General features: G+C 41.6%; 2 protein-coding genes across 8 annotated transcripts in view; one reads left to right on the forward strand and one right to left on the reverse strand.

The window, feature by feature from the left end:
- Positions 1-11540, forward strand: part of Poc5 (POC5 centriolar protein) — a 31859-nt gene extending 20319 nt beyond the window's left edge. For 3 of the 4 annotated variants that reach the window (XM_027401692.2, XM_027401691.2, XM_027401690.2), the window contains exons 10-12: positions 309-559; positions 7052-7228; positions 10232-11540. In XM_027401692.2, coding sequence (XP_027257493.1) covers positions 309-559; positions 7052-7228; positions 10232-10375 — 572 coding nt within the window. In that variant the 3' untranslated portion in view covers positions 10376-11540. Of the gene's footprint in view, positions 1-308; positions 560-7051; positions 7229-7574; positions 8663-10231 lie in introns of those variants that run through there. The other variant, XM_027401693.2, reaches the window with a different exon arrangement.
- Positions 11541-12676: 1136 nt separating this feature from the next.
- Positions 12677-18518, reverse strand: part of Ankdd1b (ankyrin repeat and death domain containing 1B) — a 60365-nt gene continuing 54523 nt past the window's right edge. For 3 of the 4 annotated variants that reach the window (XM_027401687.2, XM_027401685.2, XM_027401688.2), the window contains 3 exons: positions 16736-16937; positions 15256-15387; positions 12677-13672 (listed from right to left, as the gene is read on the reverse strand). In XM_027401687.2, the coding sequence (XP_027257488.1) occupies positions 13611-13672; positions 15256-15387; positions 16736-16937 (396 nt within the window). In that variant the 3' untranslated portion in view covers positions 12677-13610. The remainder of the gene's footprint in view (positions 13673-15255; positions 15388-16735; positions 16938-18518) is intronic. The other variant, XM_027401686.2, reaches the window with a different exon arrangement.

The following is an 18518-nucleotide window of genomic DNA, read 5'->3' on the forward strand; positions in this document are numbered from 1 at the left end:
GGAACGGCTGTAGACCTTCCCATCCTGTGTGCCCACATATGTTACCACAGTGAGCACATAGTTGATTCTTATTTTTTATATAAGAGCAGATTATTTGTTAGTTTTCAGGTATTGAAGCTTCCACCTTATCTGAAGTTGACATTAGCCAGTTAATGCTGACACTGTATTAAGTGACCAGTAAACCCCCAAGATGACAAATATCTGCATTTTCATTAGAGCTCTATTTTAGCCATTAGTCTTTTCCTTTTTTTGGAGGGCTATAATCTTAATTTGCACTAATGTTAATAAAATGGATTTGTGATTTGTAGGGATAGACTTCACTAATAATAAAAAGGAGGACGGTGGCCCTGGTGGTCTGGGACGAGAGCTTTCTGCTCATTTGGATACTTCTTCATCTACAATGCCATCAGCAACAACAGCAACAGGAATAGCCAGCGCCACTGCCATTCCCTCCACCGCTTCCATGACCTCTGCTGGAGCCACATCCGCCTCTTCAGTTCATGTTCCTGTCTCTGTTTTTGGTGCAGGATATATCGCTGCTACTGCTCCAGAAGAAATGGTTAGTACCATTTGTGCAAGCGCTGCACTGGGAAAGGCTTCAAAAGCATGTATGTCTTGTTATGGTGTTTGTGGGGATCTAACTTTATAGTCCTTCATTTGTTTGTATTTGTATATGTAGTGCTAAGGAGCTAACCAGTCAAGCTCTCATCCCCCAGAGCTGTAAATAGGATATGGAAAACATAGAGGAAAAGGTCAGTGTCATACTTGACCATCTCACAGAAAGTATGCAAGACACAAAGTGGCTAAAACATTAATTTGTAGTGAAGGTAATCCAAATGTACTATTGTAGAAAAATAAGTTTTGTTTGAGAAAGCGTTAATAACAGACGTTCCTTGAAGCAGACTAGTGGATATTTTCAAGGGCTCAGAGGTATTTTCTATCCCTTTTTCCTAAGTGACCTATGACACACAAGTGATTGCATCTCTGTTATTCATTTGTAACTCTGTTGAGATGAGGAGAGGGACAGTCTTTCCTCCAGTTATTAGAGATGGGGGCTGAGCAGGACAGAGAGTTTGTGTGAAAAGTGTGTATTTGAGGTAATTAATGAAGCTGTTGACAGAGCCCTTCATGGCTGTGGCTCGATAGGAAACAGTGTACCTACAGACAACCACAGACTTGTCAGACTCGACTCTGCAACCTCCTCCCTGTCCAGTGTTGCTTTTACACAAAGGCTTCCGAGGCCACTTCTTCCCTTCGCTCCTTGAGTCTAGCCACTGATAGAACAGAAAGGAGTTTAAGTCTTTTTTCTCTCTTACTGTTTCTCATGTTGGAGATGGGAGAGAGAGATACACAGGCAGACGGACGGACGGACAGACAGACAGACAGACAGACAGACAGACAGACAGACAGACAGACTCTTTCACCTCAGGTTGGCCTCCCTAATGTTAATATTACAGATGTGAACAGCCACACTCAGCTCTGTTGTGTTAAATTCTTCCTGGTGAGCCATGACCAGACACCATTGCCCCTGAGAGCTCTATGTAAATGAGGATAGATTTGGCCAGAAACTGGTCTATTTTGTCTTTTAGCTCACTTGAATTTCTTCCTTTTAGAGCTACTAATTTTGGAAAAAAATATGGTGAGATCTGCTGTTTGCCATGTTTGCTCTTGCCTGAAGTTAAAGTACATAGCACATGTGTATATAGTAAGAGAAATATGAATGTGTGGAGGAGTTTTGACTTAGAAATAAGACTAAAATTCAACCTTGACATATGTTCAGCTGTGTTTATTTTCCGTGATTATGCATCCTGGAGTACAATCCTATGTAGATGATCTCATTTAAATAAACACAGTAGGAGTTTATTTAAATTTCTAATTTGCCATTCGTGTTGCATATGCAGATAACACAGCTAGATTTTTCAAAATCTCCTCCTTAAAATGGGGCTATATCAGAGTCTGCATTTAGACCTGACCTTGCATGCAAGTGTATGTGTGAGTGAGTCTGCTCACTGCTCTCATGTTGCTCACTTCCTCAGATCATTCTGAAGTCTTTGAAACATGAAAAGCACAGTAACTGTGTAGACAACCCTTCTCGTTTCTCTCTCTCTCTCTCTCTCTCTCTCTCTCTCTCTCTCTCTCTCTCCTCTCTTTCTGTCTTTCTCTCTCTTTCTGTCTCTCTCTCTCTCACACACACACATAACACCAGTTGCTACAGTGTTTGTGGGGATCTGGCTTTGTATTCATTCATATTTGTATATGTAGTACTAAGGATCAAATCCAGTCAAGCTCTCATCCCCCAGTGCTGTAAATATGATATGGAGAACATAGAGAAAAAAGTCAACATAAATGTGATCAAAGCTCATAAGAACTCACAGCACAGACACAGCCTACACTGGTCTGTGCTAGTGATCATTTGCATATATATTATAGTTTCCAGTTTAGTGTTCTATGGAACTCCTGAATGTGTGAACAAGTAGATCTCTAATTCTTGTGCCTTTTCTTGGGCTCTTTTCCTTCTGTTTGTTTTGTGCAATTCTGATGTGTCTTTTTTTTTTAAATCTTACTATATTTTATTACTATCTCTTAGAAACCTGTTTGTTTTCTAATGAGAGATAGAAAGGGAATAGATCCAGATGAGAGGGGAGTTAGGGAGGGACTGGGAGAAGTAAAGGGAGGGGAAATCATAATGAGGATATATTATGTGAGGAAAAAAACCTTTTCAATAAAAGGGAGCAAAGAATAAGATGTATTAAAAAAGAAAAAGTCAACATGCTAGTTGGGTCAACCCACATAAAGTACTCAGGACAGAAAGTGGCTAAAACATTAGTCTGTAGTGAAAAGTAATCCAAAAGTACTGTCCTAGCAGTGACAGTTACAGCATACTTGAACATTCAGTGCCTAGAGCGGAGCGTCGTCCAGGCCATGAGTCAGGAGGCACACAGGTCTGTAAGCACAGTGTAAAGACTTCTTTGTGTAATTCAGAAACTCAGGTTTGCCCTAGATTCGTCTTCTTGTTTTAAAAAGAAACATAAGGCCAGCCTGTCTCAACTGCACTCTGTCGTCCTACCACACATCCCTACAAAAGAACTTTAGGCAGTTATCCCAGCAAACTATGTTTCAATCACAGAGCTGGACAGTAGATGGCACTATGGTCCTAGCTGGATTTCCAAACTATTTACTGAAGTTTTTCATCTAACTTCTCCATCCATCAGAATGGAAATGAGAAGGATTGTGAGGTAGTTGGTACTGTTTTCCCATTTTACAAATGAGAAAATTGAGGTTTATAGAGGGTGACCCTTTGTGGATGTAAGTAGCACTCAAAAGATCCAATTTTCAACCTTTCTAGTATAAGCCTTACTAAGCATGTTTTCTATTTCCCAATGTCAGTTTCTTTAAAGTATGTTGTGAACTAGTAAAATGTTCAACACTACCTGCTAATAGTTTTGTTTTCTCCCTGCCACCTAATTTAACAAAAATCTTTTCTAATAATTATTTGTATAAATTCTTTCTAAAACATCCTTATGCATTTTAAAACAGCTCTTTTTTCACCAGTTTAAACTATTTGGCTTACATAAATATTATTTTGTAGATTTGTATGGTGTGAGGAAATGCCCATATTGGCCAAAAGAGGGTATCTGAGCAGTTATAGGTGGTTGTAAGCCAGCCAATATGGTGCTGAGAACAAAACCCAGGCCCTGGAAGAGCAGGAAGTGCTGGTAACAACCTAGCCATCTCCCCAGCCTCTACTTCCTGTGTATACAATACAGTTAGCAAGTGACAAACCACTGGAAATAAACAACTCTACAAATGTGCAGGTGACTTCATTTAAACTAGTTAACTGTAGATGAAATTTTTACATGTCCTCTCTTCATTAATGGGGCAGTCTAAAGCAGCTCTTGGCTGGGGTGGAGCAGCTGATCATCTGTATTTCCTGGCTACTCTGGTGTTTCATTCCAAACTTTCCTGGGTTGTCATGCATTCTGTCCTTCTCCAAGTAAGATGAGTGGCTGTGGAGAGCATGTGTATTAGCTTCGGGTGTTGGAAGCTCAATTCTATCTCAGTCTTCAGGAGTGGGCAAGGATTTGCTTGGGGTGGGGGTCCCATTGTTAAGGATCACACCCAGAGCTCAACACATAACAAGTGTTCTAGCCCTGAGCTGATTCTCAGTTCTAGAGGATTTTCTTGTCAACTATTAATTTTATCTTCTAAAATACCATTTATGAATCTTCATTAGTAGATTAGTAGTTGGGGCCCAACTTACTGATAGAATAAATTCCCGGCATCTATGGATCATAGGTTCAGTCCCTAGTTGCCACTCTCTCCCCAAAACAATCTCATTCATTCACAAAATATCTTGTACCTTATGTTTGCTGATGCATATATTATATATATGTAATATACAATTTCTTGAAGATAGAAACATTAATTTAGTCTGCAAAAACATTTGTGGACATATTTTCTTAACTTGGTTTTATTGTTTTTAAGTGTGAGTTGGGGGTGGGTACCCACAGAGACTATAAGTGTCAGATCCCCTGGAGCTGGATTACAGGTGGTTGTGTGCCACCTCATTGGGTTGTTGGGATTTAAACTCAGTCCCTCTGAAGAGAAATCCATGCGCTTAACTGATGAGCCATGTTTGCAGCCCTGGGAACGTCTTAAAATCTGAGATTTGTTTGCACAAATACATAAGATCCATAAAGTTCATTAATTAAAAAAGCAGTCCTTACATTTTCAACAACAGTCTTCCAAATCCCTTTCCCCAAGCTGTTAGCTGTTTCTTTCTGTTGGCTTTTCTGAACAGTATGTTCCTCTCATTATCATATGTTTGTTAATCCCAATCATTATCTGTTGACTTCCTCCTGTGGATGAAGGGTTTGGTCTGTGACACCATCTTAGCCTTCTGCCATCCCCCTTCCTGTGTATTAATGTTTAGACATGTGGTTCCAGATTTAAATTAAATCAATACTTGAGATTCCTGTGTAAATATAGCTAAGCCTTGAATGTATACAATGACATTTCCTTCCAGCATAGTTTTTGTTCCTAGAATTAATTGCTTCATTTTTGCCTTTGCTTGGATTTTTCTGGAACTGTAACAAATTCTTTCCAGATTCTTTAAGGAATTGCACAACCCTATTAAACATTGTTTTCCTCTGGGTTGTTTTAATTTCCCCAGAGCTGAGTCTCCTTGATTATCCTCTCCATGATTCGGTAGACAGTTCTGATCAACTGCAGCTGAATGCAGATAAAGAGAGAAGCTTGGAAGGGCCAAACCATGGGGAAAGGACCAGTATTGATCCAATGCTTTCAGAAGAACAATTGAGGAAAAAGCATGCAGTTAGATTGATACTTCACATGGCATGTTCAGTTACATCAAAATGGGTACATGTTAGAAGAGCATATTTACTGCAGCTGTCCAAAACAGGCTGTTTTCTCCTTAAGTTTGAAGAGTTGTCATTGAAGGAAACATGGGCCTGGGGAGATGGCTCAGCTGGAAAAGTACTTAAGGACCTAATTCTGAATCCCAGCACTCATTTTCAAAAAAGCTGGGCATGGTGGTACATGACTATAGCCCCAGCTTTGGAGGCGGAGGGGCACTGTGAGTAGTCAGGGGAGACAGATAGGTGGGTCATGGGAGCTCGATGGCCAGCCAGCAAGCCTAACAAAACAGTGAGCTTCTGTTCAGTGAGGCCCTCTCTTAAGGCAGTAGATCTGACAGCAACAGAGACACACCCAGCCTCTCTCTGGCTTCTGCATGTGCAAACATACACATCCATAGATCAAGCACCCAAGAAAGGAAATACGTAAAGAAAATGTTTCTATTGTTAGAGAAGTATCTGCAGTCCTTAAATGAAGTTACTATCTACCAGGAACTATTAAAATTTTTGGTTCTGGAGCTAGGAATCAAACCCATAGGTCCATTCATGACATGCCAAAACCACTCAGTAATACTACCAGACCTGCTGATACTTGTGTGTGTAAGAGAGAGAAAAAAGAGAGGGGGTGGGGGAGGGAGAAAGAAAGAGAGAGGGAAGAAGGGAGAGAGAGAGAATCTTACTGTATAGCTCAGGCTGGCCTCAAACTTGTGGTCCTCCTGCCTTAGCCCCCCAGGTGCTAGACTCACACATTCATACCACCCTGCCCATATTTTTGGAGCTATTATATTGTTTTAATAGCAACTATCCTTTCTATTTTCTGACCAAAGGTTAAAGAGCTGACCAGTTATAGTGTAAATATGAAACATTAATGAAGCATTATAAGTCAAAGAGTTAGTGCTCAACTTACACTGAGTTGAGTGTTTATGTAATTAACTGACAGTGAAAAAAAGAAATTATACATCATTCTTGATATACATATAATCTTTCTTCAATATCATCTGGTAGTAACCAATAAAAGCTTTAAATGTTGAAGTTGCTTTTTGATATGATTATCTCATTTTGCATTATTTTTACAAAAATAACTTTTTAAAATGTTTTTACAAAAAATTGTTTACTAAATGTAATAGGAAGAGAATAAAGAAAAAGAAACCAGTCTGTCATATGAAATTGTTCTTTACAAATTATTTTAGGTTTCTGTATTCATGAAAAACATTATAAAAGTTTTTTAAAGCAGGACAAAAACATATATAAGCATATATGTAATGATGATAATTTTACATGAGGATTGAAGTCAGTTATGTTTGATGGAGTAATCACATTATGGCTGGGCAGCGGTGGTAAGGAATCTGCACTTAATAAAATGGCACCAGTGTGTACACAGGCTCCCGCAGCACCGGTGAGCTGGTGTTGATGTGGTTTACCTAAGAGAACACACAAGAAGACTTCCTGGGAGTCTGTCATTTCAAAATAAGGGTTTTACATCTCAAGCATTTTTAAATAGTCAACATGCCAAGGTTAGAGGAATATTTTGGAGTTTGGGAATATTGGGGTTTTGTTTTGCCTTTTTGTCTCATTAGGTTTTAAGTACTGTGTGTTTTCTTTGAAGATTACACAAGCAAGTAATATAATTGTGCAGTGGCTCTTCCCCCAGCTGGGTATTTGGTTTTGTTTTGTAGTACATACCAAGAGTTGTGACTTCAGCCCAGCAGAAAGCCGGGAAGACGATTACAGCTCGGATCACGGGTCGGTGTGATTTTCCTTCCAAAACTAAAATCAACAGTAGTTTGGCCATCATGGGAGTTTCTCCCCCCATGAGCTCGGTGGTCGTGGAGAAGCATCATCCAGTCACAGTGGTGAGTCCTGTCAGGAAGTCTTTTGTCATGAGTTTTTCTGCTAATCAACCCTGACATTCATGGTTGGTCATTGGTACCATTTACTCTTAGTCTAAAATTTACATCTCAATAAAAATGATCAAATAGAAATGTCAATCCAATATGTTGACTGTTAAAACAGTAAACTGTAAAGATTCCATACAAAAAGCAAAAAAAAACAAAAAAGAAAAACAGTTTACTGATAAACTGACTATTCATGCAGCAGGGGTTGATTATAAGAAAATGCCCTTGCCTTGGAGTGCTCACTCTTGTCCTTGTATTTTCCAGTCTCTCTCAATAGCATATCTAACATATCTCTATATTAAAGGATAGTGAGTTGCAAGAAATATAGATGGTATAAGGGAAGATGCATAGACCAGCAGGAAGCAGGTGAAAACCATCCTAGTTGTTACCACCACTTGCTGCATCTGGACAGAGACACATCAAGTCAAATAGTTCAGCCTCCATTTTCTCTTCTGTGAAATGGGGTTGGCGGAAGTACTGAGCTTCTGGAACATCGTCAGGATTCAGGATTAAATGAGATAATACAAAAAGTAAGGTGACATCTACAGAAGCACTTTGTAAACTACGGAACCATTAGGAAGCCTGCCTTACTAAAAGTTTACTAGGAAAGGAACATGAGGTTTTTCTGTTCCTTTCTCTTTCTTTTCTAATAATTGAGTGTTTGTTTACATGCTGTCTGTGCACCACATGTATGCCTGGTCCAGAAGAGGGTATCAGATCCCCTAGATCTAGAGTTACAAATAGATTGGTTGTGAGCTGCCATGTGGGTGCTAGGAATGGAACGTCAGTCCTCTGCAAGAGTAGAAAGTGCTCTTAACGTTCTGGCTGTCTCTTCAGCTCTAGTATTGTAGAGAGTAGAAGAACTGAGGAACTAGAATCCTTTTATTTAAAAGTTTTATGAATTAAAATAAAATCACATCATTTCTCCAATTCTTCCTACCTACCCCCCATATCTAACTCTCCTCCTCCTTCCTCCCAAATTCAACTTGTTTTTATTAGTTTCTTGTTGTAGTGGAGTAGAATTTTATCTACTTTCATCAATTCCTTTTCTTCCAGTATTATATCATCCTTTCCTGTTTTCCTTAATTTCCCTGAGTTCAGGTTAAGCATCCATCAAATAGTTTATTCAAACCTACACTTCAGGGAACTAGAATCTTAGAACCACTTTCTTTACCGTTCCCTCCTGGGCTGCCTGCTGCTATTTAGCATGTATGCAGTACTTGTCTGGTAGTGAGTGGCTATGAGAAATCCAGAAACCCCTTCCATACTTGCTTAGTTTTTGTCATGTGACAGTTGTTGTCCTCTATAGTGTTTGAATTGTTTCCTGAGAATCAAGAGCTAAACTAGCAGAAACCATTATTGCCAATAAAGCATGGATCTGTTTGTAGCGCCTTTGCTCCTCTGCTGGGGATTTACTTGCTTCCTGGGCTCATTTCGTGTTCTGCCGTATTTTATAGATCATAATACCCGTGGGAACTCTAATTTCTTTCTACAGTTCCTCTTACTCATCTCAAGGGGAAACAGCTTTGATAAATCATGTCATATTTGGTGCTTGTCAATGAAAATTTCATACAAACTGCAAGAAGCTCCCATTTGTAATGGTTATCTAGATATTTATAGTTGGAGAAACATCTGTATAAGATACCTTAAAAAGCCGGGCACTAGTGTTTCACGCCTTTAATCCCAGCACTCTGGAGGCAGAGGCAGGTGGTTCTCTATGAGTTCGAGGCCAGCCTGGTCTACAGACTGAGTTCCAGGACAGGCTCCAAAGCAATACAGAGAAACCCTGTCTCGAAAAACCAAAAAACAAAAAAAAAAAAAAGAAGAAGAAGAAGATACCTTAAGAAGGTTATTTTTCCATTTCTCCATAGATGAGTTCTCACTTTTAAGACAGAATTGGACATGGGGAAACTGTTTATTATGTAGTCTTTGAAATACATGGTAAATATATTGGCTAAATGTATTTTTTATAAATTTCATGTTTATGAATGTTTTGCCTACATATGTGTGTGCACCAAGTGTATGCTTAGTGTCCACAGAGACCATTCTTATGAACCACTATGTGAGTGCTGGGAACCAAACCCACGTCCTCTACCTGCTGAGCCATCCTGCCCCTAATGCATAAAATTTTTTTCTAATTGGAAGATCCTGTAATAGCAATCTGTGTGACATGACTAAGAACTTAATTTGATACAAATCCCCTGCCAGCTACTAAGACATGTAGCAGGTACAATAAAGTCTGCCCTGCCCTGACTTTAATTTTTTAGCTCCCATGTCTCAATGTTCTCCTAAGCCTTGAACTGATGTGCAGATCACCTGCTCTTCAGTGTCTTTATTTGTTCTCCACATCCAGTTCTTCCCTTGTCTAGGAAATGGTGGTTCAAATGGGTATGGTGACATGTTCCTTATTCCCAACATTCTGGAGGCTGGGCAGGTGTATCACAAGTTTGAGTCCAGCCTAGGCTACATAGTAAGACCGCCTGGAAGGACAGAGACATGAAGGGAGCCCCGTGTCTTCTGGGAAGCCTTCTCTTCTGTGACTATAAAATGTTGGGTCTGCTCCCTGGTGAAATCTGAGGTCTATTTCACCATGACTTGAAGCAAGGCCAGAGTTGGATAGAAGAGGGGGTGAATGGTTTAGAGCTGACCCTCATCCTGACAGACACCGTGGTTTAGAGCTGTCCTCCTCCAGACACCATCAAGTCCTTTTCTGTGCTTGGCCTCAGTAGGTCTTTTCCTCTCAGACCTCTTAGAGCAATGATTCTCAAGGCTCTGGTATTAAATGCAGCTGTTGAACCGATGGGCTTCTTTTAGAGAGGGCTTCACTGTGTTTGTTTGAATGGCAACTCCACCCAGTGCATTGCTGGTGTCTACGGGATGCCAGATGCCTGTTGGTTTGGGTTATGAGTGATGAAATGATGCTTCACATCTGATTACTAAAGCAGCCTCTTATCTTTACAGCAAACCATTCCTCAGGCAGCTGCTGCCAAGTACCCACGGACCATCCATCCCGAAGGCAGCATCCCACCTTCTAGATCTCTCGGAGCCAGGCCAACCCATACCCAGTCTCTCTCAAGCTTTCAGTCCATAAAAGTGGTTGACTAGAGTGACCATGTTCATACTTAGGTCTTCTCAGTTCTCTCAGAGGACCTGACTGGGAGCAGGAAGGGTTTTTTGTTCATTTGTTTTTTGTGTTTTGTTTTTTTGACTTTTCTGTACTTCGAGAACACCATGAACACATCATGTTCATCTTTTCAGAATTTCAAAAGACTTTCCCATCCTTTGTAACTGTATGTAGAGATTATTTTAATGTTGTTATTTTTATTTAAACAATTAAGTAGAACTTTTTAATTAAAAAAAAAAGTGGTTCTAAGCATGTCCAACCTGCCACTGATTGCATCATTGAAAGGTATAAATCTCTTTCTGTACATTATTTCTAGGAAATCATTTCCACTGTTACTGAGCCATAATTTACACAAAGTTGAAAGAGAACTTTACGGTTATTACTGAAACAAATAGAAAGACCAAGAGTAACAGTGGTATTTCTAAACACAACTTTTTCTGCCTCAGTGTATTGGCCTTCATCTCTAGGACTTGGCAGTGAAGCACTGAGGGAAGTAGGCAACATCTGTGAATATTTGTAAGGCTAAAAAGGAAGAGCGCTTTTAATCCCTGCTGGGATGACCCTATTTCCATTGCTGGTTCTCACCTTCCTGGGGCCTGCAGCATTGAGCCTAGTAGTTCTCCACGTGTGCTACAGGGTTGCCCTGCAAGACAACAGATCTTTTAGCCTGGGTATAAGATTTCAGTGGCTGGCCATTGTGCATAAGCCATCTGGCCCAGGCATGGTGGTACATGCAGTTAATCCCACCACTGGGGAGGCAGAGGTAGATGGATCTTTGTGAGTTCAAGGCCAGCCTGATCTACATAGTAAGTTCCAGGACAGCCAGGGCTGTGTAGAAAAGAAAAGAAAAGAAAAGAAAAGAAAGAAAGGAAGGAAGAAAGAGAAAGAAAAAGGAAGAAAGGAAAGAAAAACTCTTATTCATGTCTCTGTTCTCTTGGGCCAAACATTTAATTAAGTAGATTTCAGGATCCTCATCTGGGATATAAATAAAATGTACTTCCCTTCCCTGTTTGACACTGTACTTATGGAATATATGAGCAGGTGCTAGAGTCTATCTGGGCCTCCACTTCCAAACGAGGGTGGGTTTGAGCATCTGAAGCCTCTACCAGTTTGAGCATGATCTACTTCTGTGCTCTCTCATTTTATTATAAAAAGTCACTTTTTGCCAGGCATTGGTGGCACACACCTTTAATCCCAGCACTCGGGAGGCAGAGGCAGAGGCAGGCAGATCTCTGAGTTTGAGGCCAGCCTGGTCTATAGAACGAGTGCTAGGATAGGCTCCAAAGCTACACAGAGAAACTCTGTCTTGAAGAAAAAAAAAAAAAGTCACTTTTCTTGCTGCCTCACAATTCAGAGACTAAATGTGATATAGGCAAACATGATTCCATTTTATAGCAAGTACTTAAGGCTTTGAATTATAGGCATATCAGGCAGTGGTCTAGCTACTAATGTAGCAAAAGCTCACTCCCTGGGCTTATAACTTTGTGAACAACAAGCCGCAGCACCTCCTTTCACCTTCCCTGTAGGCATGCTCCCCAGAACTGCCCTGTCTGCCCAGAAAGCCAGGAGGAATAGTAGACTGCCCTAAGAGACCACTCGTGTGCAGCTCAAGAAATGAATCAACCACCGAACACTTGCTGCTCCTGCAGAGTAACCTAGTTCAGTTCCCAGCGCCCACTTGGCAGCTTCAAAACATCCATAACTCCAGTGCCAGAAAATTCAACACCCTCCTCTGGCCTGCACAGGCACCAGGAATGCATGTGTACATAGGTACATGCATTCAAAATACACAGTGACAAATTGATCAATTCCTCCTCCTCCCTCCCCACTGTGAACTGCCCTGAGATGCATTCATCCATCCCTTCTTGGAACAGATCCTTAGGATCTGATAGCCAAGCTTGACACCATGTGGAGCCAATCTAGTAGCATCCTCACCCTGCTCCTCCTTGGCATCATGTCCATTTTCTACAGAAACCTTGGTCTTAGGCTGGACCTTTGAGGAGCCCAGACTGTAGCTTGGTGTTTAGTGTGCAAGTCAAGTCATATGGACATACTAATGCAACATGATGTAACTAGAACTATTATAGGCATCGTTTTAACTCTAAAAGTGCTGCATGTTGTCCAAATTACCAAATAATTCATGTTGGCCTAAGTTAAATGACACAAGTTTGATGGTGAAATACTCTATAGTAAGTATGCATTGGTACTTATTTTACATACAGAGGTTAAGTTGGGGGAGGAATACTAGGAAGGTCATTGGTATGACAAACTGAAGAACGGACTAAGATGGGACTTTTTATTTAATACTTATTTAAAATTCTGGAACCTTGTGAATATATTGCCTGTTTTAAACATTCCTAGCATTTACAATCAATGTAAGAAAAATACTTGAAACTGTAAATTAATAGTAGAATAATTGCCCGTGATTATCTTACCAGCTTTTCCAGGCTGAGTCGGTATTGGACTTTAGGTAGGTATACAGTGATAGAAACTGATACCTTTTGTAGCTTTCTCAGGTTACAGAAGGCAGCGCTTGTTCATTGTGAACAAAATAGAATGTACCAGAAAGTACAAAGAATTAAAATTACCCATATTTAAATTACAAAAGGTTTAAAAATCACTGGTGTATGTCTGGGTTGTTTTTTTTTTTTTTTTTTCTGTATAATAGAGTACACTTATATGGTATAAAGCCAACAGTGACTGAATTTCCAAATGCAGTTTCTCTACAAAGATAAGAGTTTATGACTTGCATCCCACTGGCTTGAGGTCAGGTGTTTCCCCTTCATCTTCACCCCAATATCTGGAGGAAACATTCTGTCTATCACAAAAGGAAGCCAAAGATCTGAGAATGGCTATAATATTAACATGTCCACTGCTCACAGCTAAGAATCAAATCTCCTAGCCCTTGCTTTTCTGTGTGCTACCATGCTGCTCTCACCATCTGTTTGGATTTTAAACTTATACAGAACCCTTCCAGCTGTGCTGTTCCTTGTATACATCAAATGACAGAAATGAGAATGTCACACAATTTGCCTCGAGAGAAAGGTAAAACCAATGTGTGGCTGGAGCAGCAGGAAGGTGGTATGTTCACTTCCATCCCTGGAGGAGCAGCATCTTTGTACCAGAAAATCATCCTGCTGGGAGATGGTTGTGGCCATTGGGAACCAAAGTTAAACTGAATGAGGAGTGGGAAACCATTCACATTGCTTCTTCAGCTTAGGAGACTGCACATTTCTTGGAGCTTGGGTCAGTTTTACCTTTGAACTGACGAATCTTTTCTGGAAAAAAAACAGGACAACATTATCTTAGTTGCCGGAGTGAAACATAACTAAAAGCAATTTGGGGAGGAAAAGGCTTATTTGGTTTATATATCCTGAATCAGAGTCCATTGAGAGACACTGAGGCAAGAACTCCAAACCCAGCAGGGACCTGGAGGCAGGAGCTAATGGCCATGGAGGAGTGCTGCTTACTGACTTGCTTCTCATGGCTTGCTCAGGCTGCTTTCCTATAGAACCCAGGACCACCAGCCTGGGTTCACTAATTTTAAAAATGCCCTACAGGTTTCCTATAAGCAGATCTTCTGGAGGCATTTTCTCAGTTGAGATTCTCTCCTCTCAGATGACTCCAGCTTGTGTCAGATTGACATAAAAATTAACCAGCACACTCATTCAAGATGAACAGCTGATGTTCTTAATGTGGTTTACTGTATTCCAGGCACCATTCATTTCATCCACACCAACCTTTAGAAATGGGTGTTATTTCCTTCCCTAGTTTAGAAATGGGCACACTGGTGCAGTGAGGTTATAGAACCTGCTGAGGATCACAGCTGCAGCCAAAGCAAGCCCTCACAACACAGTTCTAACCACTTCCTCACACTGCCTTCGTCTTCCCTCAGAGTTTGCATAGTATACTTCCATTGGGAAGAACATGTTTAAAGTTGAAGATTTAGTGTTAGGAGGCTAATCTCATATCCTGCAGTGTAGGTATCTGCAGTATTCGTCATTCTTATTCCTGCTTGAAACAATGATGGTCTAGCTGCCAGAATGACACAGGCATGTGCTCAGCTCTGGGTGGAACTGCCTTCACAAAAATAGCAGAAGCCTCTCAACTTTTTTCTACAGTAGCTGTTACATGAGAGTTATAAAGCTACTAACTTCTTTCACAGGTCCTAACTTCAATTCCCAGCAACCACATGGTGGCTCACAACCATCTGTAATGAGATCTGGTGCTCTTTTCTGGCCTGCGAGCAACCATGCAGGCAGAACACTGTATACATAATAAATAATCTTAAAAAAAAGAAAGAAAGAAAGAAAGAAAGAAAGAAAGAAAGAAAGAAAGAAAGAAAGAAAGAAAGAAAGAAAACTACTAATTTACTGATGTTTTCAAAGAATGTTCCCTGACAACACAGTGGACAGTTTGGGGGTGGCAATTTTCAGTAGCTTCAGAGGACAAAGCAACAGCCTGTGTACTACCCTTCTTTCTGCCTAGAGAGAACATTTTCACAACCACTAAATTGATGGAGTTTGCCAATAGGAGCAAGATAGTTCTTGCTCAGTTGTGGGGAAGATTCTGGGTTGTAGAAGGTGGTTGGACATTCGTGCCCCATCCTACCTGTCCACAGGCACATAGAAACACCCCTCACACCTGGTTCAGATGCTGTGGTGAGTACCGACTGGTTGACCTAACCAAGGCAGAAGCCTCAGAGTGCACTCAAGCACCTTCCACAGTTCCATGTTCTGTGTGCACATCCAACCACTGTGTCCACCTCCATGAGACCACTGCTGAATTCAGGGAGTAATTCCTTCCACCCTGCCATTGAAGGGAGTAGGAATTTGTGTGGGGTTGTGGCAAACTAACTCACCAGCTGATTCTAGGAATCCTGCGCGCAGCAGCTCCTCATACAGCAGCTTGACAGGGTCAGGTTGTGTCATGAGAGTCCCGTGCAGCCAGATAAGCAGAGCCCTGTAGCCATGCTCACGGAAGCTCTTGTTACCTGTGTTCAGATGAGAGGCCCAGAGTGAAGCATTGTACACGGATCCCTCTTTCTGACACGTTTTTAAACGGCTGCGATTGTCCATCCATTCATTCCTCCTCTCAGATCTCTCAGATCAAAAGCTCAATGACGGGAGGAAGCTCTTGCCGTTCCTAACTGGTGTTGTGCTATGGTGACCACCCTTTGGAGACGAGACAGCCTGGCCTGTTCCTTCTGTTCTGAGACACACCTAAGCATACACAGGGTAGGGGTGGGGAATTATAAGGGACTGAATGGCTTTGATGCTTGCCTGGAGGTGACAGACAATGCCCACAAGATATGAGATCTTCTAGCAGGTCAGGCTCAAAGTACGTTTTCCCTGGACATCTTCTGCAAATGCAGATTTTTTTTTTTTTTTTTTGAGTGACAGTACACAGTATGACAAGTTCCCTCCTGCTCTGTAAATCACTGGGCAGCAAGCCATACAGCCACTCCAATTCAGCAGGTCTGTAACTCGGGTCAGGATTATTCATCCTGAAAATACCTGAGACCTAACCCCTCAGCGTATTGGAATAAGACAACCACCTGCTGTCACTTTGGACAGGGAAAAGTTGCAAATACACCATAGGCACCATGGGGCAGATGCTACAAAAGGAGCCTGGGATCTTGGCAGGAACAATGTGCTCCTCAACAAACTCATTTTTCCTCAATACCAACAACATGTATTATTGTTGTATTGTCAAAGAATTGAAGAACAACATGTATTATTGGTTGTTCGTCAATACCAACAATATGCACCAACATTCTTCACTTAAAATCCCACAACTTCCGGGTGCCATTTGCCACAAGAACTAGAATACGATTGGATGGCAAATGCCATGCTAGTGAGATTGTCTGTATGTGTATCTTACAAATGTCCTCCCAGAACCCATTCACCAACCTTGTAGAAGGATTCTTCCTGGGAAGAAAGCTTCAACAGTGAGATTTTCTATGGCAGAGTAAGGCCTTCCATCTAGGACAACCTGCAGATCTTGGTGGAAAGCCAGACTGGTGTTCCACAGGCATGCCAGGGATTGTATCCTTGCTTCTTTAGTTCCTAATTCAATTGTGAAGCCTTCATTTCTTTCTTTTTTTTTTTTTTAAGGCCAGAGTAGTAAAGCTTTGTAAGCACAGCTGACTGCAGATTCTCCAGAGTTTAGCTTGCTGCTGGATTCCCAACCACCTTTGCAGACTTAGCCAACTTCCCTTATTACCAAGATACCTGGGCTCAGCCTGTTGTGTGCACTGGGTACTTACTTTGAAATTAAGAAACAGCTGCTGTCACTATCTCTGAATGTCTTCCTGTCTGTATCCTCTGGTCCCCACTCACCTGACCACTGTTCCTCGATGGCTCTGATCTGGTCCTCCGTAAAGCTCCACAAACGGGCCAGCCTCTGCCAGTCCTTCTCCTTGAACTGTTGGTAGGCCAGGTTCCAGAGGAGTGTGCGGATGTGCCTGGTCTCCAGACTGTGGTCCTGTTTGAATGTCAGTGGAGAGCTTCCTGCTGAGTCCTGGATGCTCTCACGGTGCTCCTAAATGGAAACTCACTGTAGCCTGTTATTTACAGCACATGCTCACTTGCTACCTTATGTCATGAGTGATTAGTAAAGCAGTAGCCAAGACGTTTTCATCTGTCCTAGATCATTTTTTGTCATCCAAATTGGACAGAAATGTCTGGAATAAGAAGCATGAATACTGTGTCTGGAGCAGCAATTGTGAAGGATTCTGCAGTGTTGTTTCTGTGTTGTTGACTGGTCTCTGCTCACTTCCAAACAACAGAGGAGACTGTTGGCAAGTGGATCATCAAAACCAGCAGCTCTAACGGCCTTACTCTCAACACTGAACCTTCTTTATTCTTTGGTGTATTTAATTTTCTCATTAACACCTCAGTGGAGTTCAGATTGGATACATCCTTAATAAAACCTCATAGTTGTTCTTTCTGCTCTCCCCTGAGTATGAGGAGAGACCAGAAGCCTAACTCAGGGTAGGGTAGGGGTAGGGTAGGGGAAGGTGGGGTGGGATGGGGTCAAGTAGTGTAGGGCAGGGAAGAGTAGGATAGGGTAAGGTAGAGTAGAGTAAGGCAGGGGGTAGGGGGACAAGGTAGTGGACAGAACAAAGTGGCTGTCATTTCATTTTAAGTCACTATAGTCATGCTGAGCCCAGCAGTACTGCACCTAGACTGGTCTCTTGGTTTTTTTGTTTTGTTTTGTTTTGTTTTTGTTTTGTTTTGTTTTTTCCTTTCTAAGCTGCTTTCTGCCTCCTTGGTGGGATCATCCAGGGTCTTTCCTAATCAACCTCTCTCAAAAGCATTAGTGGAAAGAGTCTCAGAGGAGAAAGCACGAGGCAAGGGGCGGGGGGGGGGGGAAGCTTCCTAGAATGGCATACCACATATATGCCATTAGGACTGCAGAAGATTACAGCTCCATTAAGGGAATGGAAGACATGACTCACCAAAAGGTTTAGCTAAGACATCCTATCTCATCTCCTTTTTTCTGTATAATGACTTCTATTTTAGTCTTCCAGTTAAATAAAAGTGAATCCTAATGAAAGATACTCTAAAAACAAGATGGGAGTTAATGCCAAGGGAGGAAAAGGGCAAAGGGTATGGGACCCTGCCTTTCAAGAGTTTGGAAAACTTAGTGGGCCTGCACTCAGCCTCACTGCCTCCAAAAAGCTCTGCACACCCCTGGGGATCTCAGACAAGGAGCGGGGCAGGGCCTTCTACTGGTATTCGGCCTTGGGTGCAGAAACTGCAATGGGAACAGAAGGTGTGAGGCATCCACACTGTTCACAAGACTAAATTGTAGTCTTCTCCAGTGCACCCTGGCTTTGCTGTCACAATGCCTTGTTTCCAGGAATCCTAAAAGCTGAGATGGGAGCACCAACAAAATTTACTTTTTCTCCTCATTCCTTCTCAGAAAACGACACTCCTAGTGAGATCAAAACATCAAGCAGCATGCATTTGCCTTTGCTCTATGCGTTTTTTATTTCCTGGAGAATCTTGTACTCTTTGCATCCTAGCTTTTGGGGCAGGGTGGACATTCAGGCATCTATGGGAAGAGCAGGGGACTTGGAAAGCCCAGGTCTTTTCTAGCAGTGAAAGCATTGGGACT

Source organism: Cricetulus griseus, chromosome 2, assembly GCF_003668045.3.
Source record: "Cricetulus griseus strain 17A/GY chromosome 2, alternate assembly CriGri-PICRH-1.0, whole genome shotgun sequence".
Taxonomy (NCBI): Eukaryota; Metazoa; Chordata; class Mammalia; order Rodentia; family Cricetidae; genus Cricetulus; species Cricetulus griseus.